The sequence below is a fragment of the Solanum stenotomum genome, chromosome 3 (assembly GCF_019186545.1).
Source record: "Solanum stenotomum isolate F172 chromosome 3, ASM1918654v1, whole genome shotgun sequence".
NCBI classification, from domain to species: domain Eukaryota; kingdom Viridiplantae; phylum Streptophyta; class Magnoliopsida; order Solanales; family Solanaceae; genus Solanum; species Solanum stenotomum.
In genome coordinates this window covers 52,320,517-52,335,047 of record NC_064284.1, presented here as the reverse complement: position 1 = coordinate 52,335,047, position 14,531 = coordinate 52,320,517, and the positions used below count along the sequence as shown (strand labels likewise).

Sequence of the window (14,531 nt, the reverse complement as noted above, 5' to 3'; positions counted from 1 at the left end):
CGTTTGCCCGTCCGTTTGTGGGTGACAAGATGTAGAAAGTAGCAATTTAGTTCCCAACTTTCCCCAAAGAATTCTCCAAAAGTGACTTAAGAACTTGGCATCCCTATCACTAACAATAGTTCTAGGTATTCCAGGCAATTTAACCACTTCCTTTACAAACAAGTCAGCCACATGAGATGCATCATTAGTCTTTTTACATGGGATAAAATGAGACATTTTAGAAAATCTATCTACTACCACAAATATACTATCCTTACCATACTTAGTCCTTGGCAGCCCCAATATGAAATCCATAGAAATATCAATCCAAAGGGAATTAGAAACAGGTAAAGGAATATAAAGACCATGCGGCAATGTTCTAGACTTAGCCTGTTTACATTCAAGACAATAAGATCACACTTTTTCAACATCCTTTCTCATGCTAGGACAATAAAAATGTTCAGACAGTATTTCCAGTGTTTTGGGTACACCAAAATGTCCCATTAGCCCTCCACAATGTGCTTCCTTAACAAATGGTTCACGTAACGAGCAGTTAGGAAAACATAATTTATTTTCCTTGAATAGAAATTCATCTTGAGGATTAAATTTCTCAAAGGGACCTAACTTACATTCAGCAAAAATCTCACCAAAATCAGAATCATTAGCATAGAGGAACTTGATTTGGTCAAAACCCAATAACTTTGAAGTAAGAGTAGAGATCAAAACATACCTTTTTGAGAGTGCATCAGCAACCACATTCTCCTTTCCTTGTTTGTAAGCAATTACAAAAGGAAAAGTTTCAATAAACTCTACCCATTTAGCATGCCTACGACTAAGTTTACCTTGGCTCTTCAAGTATTTTAATGACTCATGGTCAGTCTTGATCACAAATTCTCGAGGCCACAAGTAGTGCTGCCATGTACCTAACGCCCTTACCAAGGCATATAGCTCCTTATCATAAGTTGAGTAGTTCAATGTTGCTCCACTTAGCTTTTCACTAAAGTAGGCAATTGGCTTGGAGTTTTGCATCAAAACTGTACATATGCCCTTACCAGACTTCAAAATACTTAGAAAAATCAGGCAATTGCAAAAGAGGAGTAGAACACAATTTATCCTTCAGCAAGTTAAATGCATCATCTTGTTCCTTTCCCCATGTAAAAACATTATCTTTTTTAATAACTTCAGTTAAAGGAGAAGCAATGGTGCTAAAGTCTCGCACAAACCTCCTATAAAAACTAGCAAGTCCATGAAAACTCCTAACGTCAGTTACACTATTAGGTTTAGACCATTCTTTTATTGCCTTGATTTTCTCATCATCTACTTCAACTCCCTTAGAACTGACCACAAAACCTAAGAAAACCACACGATCCACACAGAAAGTACACTTTATGAGATTAGCAAATAAGCGCTGATTTATAAGAACTTCAAAAACGTGTTTTAAGTGCTTTAGGTGTTCATCCAAATTTTGAGAAAAGATCAAGATGTCATCAAAATACACCACAATAAATTTTCCATGGAAGTCTTTAAAAACATGATTCATTAGTCTCATAAAAGTGCTTGGTGCATTAGTCAAGCCAAAGGGCATAACTAACCACTCATAAAGTCCATATTTGGTCTTAAAAGCAGTTTTCCATTCATCTCCAAGATTCATACGAATCTGATGGTAACCACTCTTTAGATCAATTTTAGAAAAGATTTTGGAACCATACAGTTGGTCCAACATATCATCAAGACGAGGGGTAGGATGGCGATACTTTACCGTTATCTTGTTGATGGCTCGACAATCTACACACATCCTCCATGTTCCATCCTTTTTGGGGACAAATAGGATTGGAACAGAGCATGGGCTCATACTCTCTCGAACAAAACCCTTTTCAAGAAATTCTTCAACTTGCCTTTGTAATTCTTTGGTCTCTTCAGGATTGCTCATATAGGCAGGCCTATCAGGAAGTTGAGACCCAGGCACAAAGTCTATTTGGTGCTCAATCCCTCTCATAGGTGGCAATCCCTTTGGAGTGTCATCAGGAAAAACATCTTCAAAATTCTGCAAAAGAGAAGAAACACTATTTGGCAAAGAAGGAGTTAGTTGTTCAAAATTAATCAATAGTTCTTTGTAAGTAAGTAGTATTATAGGCAGCCCCTCTCTCCTAGCATTCAAACACTCTTTGGCTTTTATATAAAGGCTCTCATTTTTCTTTTCCTTAGCCTCTTTCCTCTCACCAAAACATTTTATTTTTTACTCAAACCCTCTTTTACCTATTTACTTAGATCGCTACCCTTTCTCTCTTTTTCTCGGCCATCTCTCTTTTTTTCTTTCTCTGGTCCTTTTTCTTTTCCCTCAAGCTCACTTTTTACCTCTCCCTTTTGTTTTCCCATTGTTTCCCTCAATCGTTTTTGATCTTCAAACACTTGAGTAGGAGATAATGGTGCAAGAGTATACTTCTTACCATTATGCAAAAGACTATACCTATTCTTTCTCCCATGATGAGTAGTATCCCTATCATACTGCCAAGGTGGGCCAAGTAAAACATGACATGCCTGCATTGGAACTAAATCACAAAGAATTTCATCTTCAAACCTACCAACATTGAATGAAATCATGCATTGTTTGTTTACTTTTACTTCTCCACAATCATTCAACCATTGGAGCCTAGATGGGGTAGAGCATTTCATGCATATAATTCCTAGTTTATCCACCAAGCATGAACTCACCACATTTGCACAACTTCCCCCATCAATAATCATAGAATAAGTCTTCCCTTTTATACCATACCTAGTATGAAACAAATTCTCTCTCTGCCCTTCATCAACACTACCCAAATTAATAGTCATAATTCTCCTAACCACCCCAATTATACCATCATTAGGCAGTTCCAAATCATCTTCCTCACTTACACCTTCTCCCTCTTCTTCTTTCCCCTCACTTTTTTCACTCTCATATTCTCCATTCTCTCTAAGTATGATGTTTCTTCTACTTGGACATTCATGCATCATATGCCCCCTTCTATGACATTTGTGATATTGAATAGAACTTGAAGGTTTAGAAGATTTAGGATTAAAGGTTTTACCTCCTTCCTCAACTTTACCTTTACCTCTACCGTCTTGAGGTTTGGAAGGAGCTTTCCCCTCTTGAGTTGACCATGGCTTCTTAGAGATAGTGTTTGGTCGACTTCTCCATGAGTTATTTTGCTGCTTTTTCTCAATTTGTTTTTCAACTTTTACAGACAAATCAACTAACTCATCTAAAGTTACATATTGTTGTATCTCTACTACATTAGCTATTTCTGTAATTAAACTATTTAAAAATCTAGCTATTGTAGCCTCTTCTTCCTCCATGCAGTTATCTTGGATCATAGCCATATTCATGCTTTTGAAGTACTCATCCACCGACATGGAGCCTTGCTTCAAGTGTTGAAGGCGAGATTGTAGATCTCTTTGGAAGTATGATGGAATAAATCGCTTCCTCATTACCCTCTTCATCTCTGCCCACGTAGCAATAGGTGGTAGCTCCTCTTGCAATCTGTCCCTAGCAAGCTTTTTCCACCAAGAAGCAGCATAATCAGAAAACTCAACAGCAGCAAGTTTAACTTTCTTACCCTCAGAGTAGTTATGACAATCAAAGATGGCTTCAACTCGTCTCTCCCAATCAAGGTACAAGTCTGGATCCTTTGTCCCCTTGAAAGATGGCATCTTCATCTTTATACTATTTATATTATCATCTTCTACTCTACCTCTTTGTCCCCTCCTATCTCTTCTTTCTAGATTAAATTCAACATCAAAATCATCATTATCATATTCAGGATTTACAAAAGGGATATGGGGTACATTCCTTCTAACTTGGGGTCTAACATTATTTGGGGGTACAACATCATTCTCCCTCCTAATTTCAGCTATGTGTCATTCTGCTCGATAATCATATCCCTCATCTCTTGAAATTGAAGGGTCCATCTCTCAAATTGTTGGTGCATAGCTTGAAGGGTGAAGTCGTTCCTTCCTTTGACCTCGGCTTCTAAACGAGCCCTTTACTCATCATCACCTAAATTAGACATCTAAAAAAAAGAATAAATGATCAAGTATCACACTTTTAATATGGTTTTTACCCTCTTTTAAACTCACCCACACTTGCCTTTTTCCACTCAAAATAACCTTTGAACGAGAATACTTTGTAGATTTATAATTAAACCAAAACGTGTATCAAGTTCGTAGTAATAAAGTATGGAATCTTGGGGTACAAAAAGAAAGTAAAGAACTAGTACTAGAACAAGTAGGATTTAGTTGAAACAAAACACGAATAAAAAGGAACTTATTTTAGAATTATAAGAACAAGAAAAAAAAATTCCTCTTATTCTTAAAGATCTAGAATCCCCTCTTCTTGCTACCTTCTTACTTGGAAACAAATTAATGCAAAACTTGGAGAGCAAGTAATAAGATTTCTTGAATCGCAAGTAATAAGCTTTCTTGGGTATCAAGTAATCAAATTTCTTGGAGGACAAGTAATCAGATTTCTTAGAGAGCAAGTTATAACTTTTTTTTTCTGTTCACGCTACTGTAAAAAAAAATTCACGACGCTACTGTTCACGCTACAGTTTTTTTTTTCTGCTCTAATATAAGAAGAAATCCCAAGATTTATCAAGAACGGAATCTTCATAGAACCGCTCTGATACCACTTGATAATAGCAAGGTTAAGGAGATCACAATTAGAGATTTGAATATTAGAATGCGGAAGCACAAAAGAAAAGAAACAAAAAAAACTAACTAAAGATATGGGAAATTCGAAGGAAAGATCCAAGAATTTCCAAGGACTAGATGTTCTAACACCTTGAAAAGATCCAAGTAACAACGTATAGATTTATGGAAGAAATCTAACGCCTTTACTTGAGAAAATGACTCAAAACGATAGATTCGGATCTTGACCGCTTTATGAGTAACTAAGACAATAATTAGTATGTAGAAACTAATCACCTTCTAAAGAATACCAAAAAGAAATCAAAGATATCACAAGAAGAAGTTACTTTATACCTTAAACTAAGAAACTAGTAAAGGTTTAAAGATAAATTCTCAAAGAACAAGTCACAAAGGTTCAAAGAACTCTCTCAAATATTATTAATATCAATCTAAATTGTCTTTAATGAATGAAAAGGACTCCTATATATAGGAGAAGGGTAAAAAAAGGTCCAAGAGCCCTTCGAAAAGGACTCCTATATATAGGAGAAGGGTAAAAAAAGGTCCAAGAGCCCTTCTAAGAAGCTAAAAGGTCAGCCAAACCCTAGAAAGACAATTACAAGGAATCCTACTCTACAAAGGAAATAAAGTAACCTAACTAGGAACAAATTTAGTACTTCTAGGAAAACATTAAATGGTACTTAGGAGACCATAAATAGACTAAGGAAAATATTAATAACCTATATGTATATATAAATAAATAAATAAGGTAAATCCCAACTAGGAAAAGAATCTTGACAATCTTGGAAAATTTGACTAGTTTTCTCTCAAAACTTGGGCAGAAAGCAACTCTTGTTGTGGCTGATTCTTGGACTCTTCTTGACCTTATTTGCACGAAATTAGACCTTAAAATTCCTCATCTTGGGCTTGAATTTGGGCCACCAAATAATTGTAGCATTTGGACAATTCCTCTCCCTTGGGCTTGAGCTCTTCTTCCCCGATAAGACACCTTTGGATCAGTGGTTAAAGCCCGTTGAGCATATCATTGAACTCCTTGGTTTGATATCTTGTTATGGGCCTCCTTGGAGTTTCTAAAGTTTCATCCTTATCCTTCAATGGAGTAGAGCTTCCTTGGATGCTATCAATGGGTTTGATCTAGGGTTCATAGAATTATTAATAATTCGGGTAAATAGTGAATTTATTGATTCTCATATTATATTGATTATTTGTAGACCAAAAACAAGCGGAACGAATTCGGAAAGGGAAGGATCAAGTTTCTTAGGGTTTTAAGCTTGTTCCGAGGTAGATGATGGTTGTGATTCTATGATTGTGTGATGTATGTTTGTTCTTGCTTCATTATGATGCTTGCATGCATGCGAATGTTGCATGATTTATCACACTTGTTGTAAATGATATAGATGAATGATGAATGCCATGAATCATGACATGTTGGTATGAACTTGAGAAGATACTTGTGATTGTGATTGTGGTGTGTTGAATGGATCGGTTGCCACGTTTCGGCATAACTAACATGGATAAGTTGCCACATTCTAGCATAACTATGGTATTGGCTGCCACGTTCTAGCATAATTATGGGATTGGGTACCACATTGCGGTATGCTAACTGTTTGGGTTTGGGTTCCATGAGAGGACCAATAACTTATTAGAATTGTGTATATTGTTGTGCATGTGATAATTGATATTGTATATGTTCGGTATTTTGCATGTTTATAATATTGTATTGACTTGCTTATATTACACTAGTGGGATAGCGGCGTGATCCTACCAGTACACTGTGGTTGTGTACTAATACTGCACTTGCCCTTATTTTTATTGAGTACTGGGCATCTTCAAGCGGCTATTCACAGACCTCGCTTAGGAGATCAATGATCGTTCGAATTCAAGGGTGTGCCAATTCTTCCGGGTTGTCATGAGTTCTCTTTCGTCTATGTCCACTATTTTTGGACTTAGACTATGTTCTAGTTAGTTGATTAGTTCATTAGATTGGGGTTGCATCCCTTCTTGTTTAGACTTGTTGAATTTTAGATGTTTTGGTACATTGACTTTTAGGTTCCAGGTTATTTCTTCTGCATTGTTTAGTTATTGTTAGACTTTTGTTAGAGTTTATGGGAACTTTATTTCTTTCCTTAATACTTAACTGTTTTCTTATACTTAAATGCCTTAGTAGTTTTTAGAGTAGTTGCTTGGTTGGGTTGTGTGGGTGACAATCACGATGGTCGGGGTCGTGACAAAGTTGATATCAGAGCCTAGGTTTGTTGATCTCGATGTACCAAAATGAGTCTAGTAGAGTCTCACGGAACGGTACGGGGATGCCTTTACTTTTCTTCAAGAGGCTATAGGACTTTAGGAAATCTCTCTATTTCCTCTTGTCTCCTTCGTGCTATAACTTGATTCCAATTGGTATATGTCAATTCAAATTGGTATCTAACCTCCTTCACTTTTCTGTCCGCAGATGGTTAATACTAGGTATAACAGCGTCAGGCCCGTAGCTCCCGTCAATGCTCCAGCTAAGGAATCTGCAGCGAGAGGTCGTGGTCAAGGCTGGGGTAGAGGAAAATCTAGGGGTAGAGGCCATGGAAGAGTAGCGCCTGCTAGAGATGAGGTATCGGTTGGGATTGCTCCCCAAAATGAGGCCCCTCCCACACAACATGAAGAGATAGAGGAGGATGTTGATATTGAGAATGTTGAGGAGGTTGGACAAGAGGAAAAGGTTCAGGCTGAGACTACGGGTATTCCTCCCATCGATCCAGTGTTAGCTCAACAAATCATGTCGTTTTTGAAGGGATTGGTTGGTCCTGGAATGCTTCCATCCATTCAATCAACTCAAGCACCCGCTAATCCCCCTATTACTATCACTACTCCCAAGGTGGGTGGAAATGTAGGTACTGATGCTTTCTTTTGTCCTTTGTTGAGTTCTATTATGATGGATAATGAGCATGAAATGTTGACTAAGTTTCTGAAGCTTAAGCCTCCTGTGTTTATTAGTTCTGACAATGAAGATGCTTATGAGTTCATTCTGGATTGCTATGAGAGGCTTCATAAATTGGGTATTGTTCATCAACATGGGGTTGAGTTTGTGTCCTTCCAACTTCAAGGTGAGGCCAAAAAGTGGTGGAGAGCTTATATGGAATGCAGATCTTCTACCTTACCTCCACTTACTTAGACCCAATTTATTGATTTGTTTCTAGAAAAGTATGTGCCTAGAACTTTGAGAGATCGTAAGAAAGATGAATTTATGGCTTTTGAACAATGTGGTATGTCTGTAGCTGCTTATGAGGCCAAGTTCCATCCCTTGTCTAGATATTCTACTTAATTGCTGACTACTGAGGAGCAGAGGATCTGGATTTTTATCAAGGGATTAAATTCTGAGTTGCAAGTATTATATGTTCATATGACTTCTGTAGGGAGAAGCTTTAACGAGGTTGTAACGACCCGTAAAACGAATAAGTGAAACTAGAGCCCAACTAGTGTGTCTTTAAGTTGATGTGAGGTTTGAGGGTGTAAAATGTTGTCCCGAGCTTATGTTGAGGGGTTTAGGGGTTAAACATCAAGGTACGACTCCCCAAGGACCACCCTAGGTGTCCTTGAGGAGGACCCTAAAGCCTAACTCCAAGGCAGCCACAAAAGAGAAATTTGTCAAAAATGTTATGACCTACGGAAGGGGGTCTACACCTCGTAGGTCCATCCACGCCCCGTGGATGGCCTCCGTAGGTCAAGCCCCCCTTATGCAAGTTGCAGCCACAAACCACACCCATGCAGGATGGTCTGTGGATGGTGGTCCATGGATCACACCTATTAAAGCTAGTGTGGTTCGGCCTAATGAGGGGTCGTTTGGTAAATTGCCATTAAGTCTAGTTTAGTTTGGGGACAATTTTTATTAGTTATTTATGGAATTTTAAGGGTTTTTAAAGTATTAAAACATATTTTAGACTTCACTATTTCAAAACCCAAAATACAAACCTCTCCTCCCCTCCAAAAGTTCTCTCTAGAAACCTCTATTGGAGGTGAAGACTTCAAGCTTCCCAGGTCAAGACTTCAAGTTTTTCAAGGTATTTTCATGTATTTCTTCCATTAAATGTATGGTGTTCTTCATCCTTGACTTAGTTTCTTTCAAGGGGCCAATTTCAAAAGTGATTTCAAGTCTTCAAAGTTTACCCAAAAACCCTAGTTTTCAATCTATGCATCTGTTCGATCCCAAACAATTTCTAAAGGCTTTATTTCATTGAATTATGAATGAATTGTGGATTTAAAGATGAATTAAGATGATTTATTCCTAGAACCCATGTTTTCCCCCAAATTCTTAAGTTATGAATTGAGATTGGGAATTGGTTGATTATGCAAATATGTTGAATTGATGATGTTTATATTGCATTAAGTGATTAAATCATTTCATTTTCCTTATCTATTGTAGTATCTTAGATTTATGGGTTGATGTTGGTTCATGTCCTTGGAAGGCATGATCATGAAGTATCTATGTGTAATTGCGATGTGAAGTATGTGTGCATGATCTCAATGAAGGTGTTATGATCATGTTTAGAATGTAATTATGTTGTGATTGAAGGTATGTCCTCAACTTAGTACTTATGAATGATGATGTTATATGTGAAATGTTATTCTCACATACTCACACACACTCATGAATGAATAATGAATGAAGTTCTATGATTATGTTAATGATGAAGTACTTATTGAAAGGCTATTCTCGATTGTACTCTAATGAATGATAACGACTTGTTCTGAAAGGACACTCTCACAATATGGGATTCTTAGGTGAAAGGCTATTCTCATCTTTGAATCTATGAGTTTTCCAATGAATGAATGTTGGGTTTGAGATGGATACTCATCCATGAGTTGAGGCGGGGTATCTAGCAACAATATTTTATCCCATAATAATGAATGTTAAGTACTCCGTGGGGAATAATGCTAAGCACCGAGTGGATGTGAATTGGGGTGGATGCTCATCCATGAGTTGAGGCGGGGTATCTAGTAACAACCTCTTGAGATGGATGCTCATTCGTGAGTTGAGGTGGGGTATCTAGTAGCAATCTCCCTATCTCATAACTATGTGGCCACATAGGATATTAGCTAGTGGATCCACCTAAGCTAAAATGAACGGTCCTACCTTAGGCAAGTAGGAATCCCTTATCCGGTGAGGGTGACACCGGGATTCCATGAATTGCTCACATGGTCTATGTCAGTTAAGGCTTACCCCTACCTAGAATGTTAATGAACTATGGCTTCTCAAGAATGCGCTACTTATTGTGGGTGGTAGTATGGGATGCCATCTATTCATTGCACAAGTAGGCTTTGAGAGGGGTCATGGTGTGTTCCTTTATAATGTTAAGTGTAATGAATGTGCTCTTATAATGATGTTAATGAAGATGTTGGTCTAATGTCTAATGAATGAAGGTGTTCTTAATGAAGCTAATGAAGAATGGTTGACTTAAAGGCTTATATGTCTAATGTAATGATGCATGCTATACTTGGATTGTATTATGAGTTACATCCTTGTTTTGACTTGTTGAATATGAATGTTCCTGGTCTATGGTGACTTTAAAGGAGTACTTAGTGGGAGTAGTAGTATGGGATGCTACTTGCACATTGCACAAGTATGACCTAGGGTTGCCCTAGATGATGATTCTATTGTGTTGATATGACTTATGTAATATTTTTGTCTCTTATGTATGAGTATGTTGTAAAGATGGAAAGTTTGAATGGTAAGTTCACTTTTGGTTACCATAAGGTGGTACTTTAGTGTGGATGGTGGTATGGGAAGCTATCCATACATTGCACAAAGTATAGCTTGAGGGTTACTTGAGGTGAAGGCTTGATGTGAAGGAAATGGTTTATATGTTGATTATGTTTTAACGTGGTTTAACTAACTTGTATGTTGATTATGTCTTATATTATGCCTCTTATGCTTATGTTCATGGATTTTTATCAAAATGGCATATATCATGACTTTCAAATAAAATGTATGTTTTAAGCATGTTTTTGCATGGCTATCATACTTAGTACTTAATTGTGTTATCCCATTCTTCTTTATGTTTTACTACAAGTGTAGGTTCCGGCATTTGACTTGCTTATCTCTAGTTGAAGCTTGGATTGAGATTCTTCCAAGACTTGGTATGTCCTCATGGATTCGAGGACAAGAACTTGTATGTTTCATTTCTTTTCATGTAATAGACTATTGTTAGACTTTCGATTGTAAAGGGCCGTGACCCTATTTTGTTTCAAGTATGTCATTTAGATGGTCATGTGAGACGATAGACTTCCGCTTGCTTTTAATGTTTTCGATTGTTGGATTTATAAAAGAAAAGTTTTAATTCCGCACTATTTCTAAGTATCTTATGCAATGGTTATGCTATGAGGCTTGTATGAGACCCCTTCGGGGTCAAGTACATCATGTCGCATCTAGGGGCTAGCCTTGGGTCTCGACAAACATGGTATCTGAGCACAAGTTTTTGGAAATTGTTTTTAGAATTGATGTCTCACAATCCACATCTAATAGAGTCTTGTTCACCAGTGTGAGTCGCGACACGTCTATGAGCAAGAGGCTATAAGACGTTAGGAAGTTACACTTCTTTCATTATTCTTGAAGTCGTGCCTTAGAGTGTAGCTCTATAAGTGTCCTTTTCCTAATCCTTCTCTAGTGTTTATAGGATATGAATACAAGAAGGACACTCGCAAGAAGAGTGGAAGAGGAGAATGTGAATGAGGGAATTCCTCCCCAAGGCCCTCAAGGTGGGCAAGTTCTTCGAGGCAATCAAGTTCCGGTGGATGTTCCACTCTTGACCAATTAAGAGATTAGGTCGGCTTTTCTAACCTTAGCCCAAGATATGACGGCACAAGTTAATAGAGATATGGGACCTAGGATGAATGTTATTGAGAGTACTATGGCTTCTAGGTTGAGAGACTTTGTGAGGATTAATCCTCCGATTTTTCGTGGTTCCAAGGTGAGAAAGGATCCCCAAGAGGTTTTGGATGAGGTGTATAAGATAGTCAATGCTATGGGGGTGACTTCTATAGAAAAAGCGAAAATAGCTTCCTATCAATTGAAAAATGTTGCCCAAGTTTGGTTTACTCAATGGAAAAGCTATAGGCCTTTAGAAGTGGGTCATATAGAATGGGAGGAGTTTAAGAAAGCATTCCTTGGTTGGTACTTTCCCCGTGAGAAGAGAGAGGTTAAGGTGGAGGAGTTTATAAACCTTAGGCAAGGTAGCATGAGTGTGGAGGAGTATTCCTTGAAGTTTACCCTATTGTCTAAGCATGCTCCATCTTTGGTGTCCAACCTTAGGGATGAGATGAGTCGATTTGTGACTAGTGTATCCGACCTAGTTAAGGAAGAGTGACGTACGACAATGCTCCATGATGATATGAACATCTCTAGACTTATTGTGTATGCTCAATCTATTGAGGAGTACAAACTTGAGAGAAAGAATAGAGAGATGAAGAGGTTTAAGTCCGATGAACAAAGTCAACCAAGGTCCAAAAAGAGGTTCTACAATAAAGACTCCTCAATGGTCAACAATGATAGGGTGTCTAACCCTAAATCTCAAGGAGGGAAAGGAAGTGGTTCTTCTTTTGAAAGATTAGGTGTGCCAAGTGTGGGAAGCAACATTTGGGTGAGTGCCTTGCCGGCACGGATGGGTGCTTTGGGTGTGGAAATAAGGGTCATAAGATGAGAGATTGCCCAACACTCTCGGCAAAAGGAAGAGAGACCAAACAAGCTTCTCTTGATGGCCCGGGTCCATATGTTCCAAAGAGAAACCGTTTCTATGTGCTTCAGCTAACAAGGACAAGGGAGCTAATCTGGATGAAGGCACCGGTAAGTGCTAGTTCCTTATGGTTGTGAATGTTGTGTTGAGGTTCCTATGTTGTTTTCATGTTAAGCCTTAGTTGGGTTTTCTCTTAAGTGGGGGATAGTATGTTAAATAGTAAGGTTGTTGAGAGTTTTGATATCCTTATCTCTTTCATTATATTCCTATTCAAGCTTGAGACCTAGAGTTCCTTGTAGCTTGTTTAATGTTTTGGAGTCATGTGTGAATATGTGTTTCCATGGTCTCCTTATGTTATGCATGTTCTTGATAAATTATGATTATATGAGAAAATGAGTTTGTATGAATAATGTTCCTCATGTTGATTTGCATTTAGTATGAGTTGTCGATATGCTTCATGAGGTTGAATTGTTGAACATGCCTAAACGTGTTTTTCTAAAGAAATTTCATAATGTGCTTAATGATGTTGTGATGAGCATGATATGAGTTGGAGAAGATAATTCCTCCAATGAAATGAGAAATGTTGATGTTTTGGTGCATAATGAGTTTGTAGATGTAGTTCCTACTTTCTTGTGTTGCATTGAACTTATTGATGTGGAGTTAATGTTTCCTCCTAGTTTTGTGCATTTGTTTATGATGTTGCATGCATGATGGGCTACTATTCTTGAGTCATTTACCCCTTAATGTGTTTAAAGTATCATTCGAGGATGAATGTTTCTAAGTGGGGGATAATGTAACGACCCGTAAAACGAATAAGTGAAACTAGAGCCTAACAAGTGTGTCTTTAAGTTGATATGAGGTTTGAGGGTGTAAAATGTTGTCCCGAGCTTAGGTTGAGGGGTTTAGGGGTTAAATGTCAAGGTACGACTCCCCAAGGGCCACCCTAAGGGTCCTTGAGGAGGACCCTAAAGCCTAACCCCAAGGCTGCCCCAAAAGAGAAATTTGTCAAAAATGTTATGACCTACGGAAAGGGTTCTACACCCCATAGGTCCATCCACGCCTCGTGGATGGCCTCCGTAGGTCAAGCCCCCCTTATGAAAGCTCTATCCACAAAACCATGCCCATGCAGGATGGTCCGTGGACCCATCCATGGTCTATGGATGGTGGTTCGTGGATCACACCTGTAAAAGTTGGTGTGGTTCGGCCTAATGAGGGGTGGTTTGGTAAATTGCTATTAAGTCTAGTTTAGTTGGGGGACAATTTTTATTAGTTATTTATGGTATTTTAAGGCTTTTTAAAGTATTAAAACATATTTTAGATTTCATTATTTCAATACTCAAAACACAAGCCTCCCTTTCCCTCCAAAAGTTCTCTCTCTAGAAACCTCCATTGGAGGTGAAAACTTCAAGCTTCCAAGGTCAAGACTTCAATTTTTTCAAGGGATTTTGATGAATTTATTCCATAAAGGTATGGTGGTTTCATCCTTGACTTAGTTTCTTTCAAGAAGCGAATTTCAAAAGTGATTTCAAGTCTTCAAAGTTTACCCAAAAACCCTAGTTTTCAATCTATGAATGGGTTTGATCCAAAACGATTTCTAAAGGCTTTATTGGATTGAATTATGAATGAATTGTGGATTTAAAGATGAATTAAGATGATTTCTTCCTAGAACCCATGTTTTCCCCCAAATTCTTAAGTTGTGAATTGAGATTGGGAAATAGTTGATTATGCAAATGTGTTGAATTGTTGATGTTGTAACACCACGGAAATCTAATGACCTAAGCTAGAGCCTCATGTGTAGTCTAGAGTCCTAAAAAGGGTAAGCATCATGGTAAGAGTCGTAAAATGACTTCCCTAGGTTAGAACTAGTGTTTCAGTCCCTAAACGATAAGGCATGCCCCCCCAAGAACCCCCTAAGGGTTCCTTGATGAGGGCCAAGGAGGTGCTCAAAAGCTGTCCAAAAACAACTTCAATCCACAAATGGGAATCCACGAGTTGTGGATTGACTTACGCCCCGTGGATGGGAGTCGTGAGTCAAGACTTAGCTTCCTCAAACCTCCCTAAAATCTATTAGTTTCAGTCTCATTCCACGCGCGTGCAGTACGATCTGTGGACCAACTCACTCCCCGTAGAAGGGTCTGATGGATGAGGCCT

General features: G+C 38.2%; 1 protein-coding gene across 1 annotated transcript; it reads right to left on the bottom strand.

The window, feature by feature from the left end:
- Positions 1-393: 393 nt before the first annotated feature.
- On the bottom strand, positions 394-3,675 carry LOC125859038 (uncharacterized). Its single transcript, XM_049538783.1, has 5 exons — positions 2,692-3,675; positions 2,447-2,517; positions 1,476-2,042; positions 1,250-1,316; positions 394-828 (listed from the first exon to the last, which is right to left on the bottom strand). Exons 1-5 carry the CDS (start codon positions 3,673-3,675, stop codon positions 394-396), a joined length of 2,124 nt encoding a protein of 707 aa, XP_049394740.1.
- Between the last annotated feature and the right edge of the window lie 10,856 nt (positions 3,676-14,531).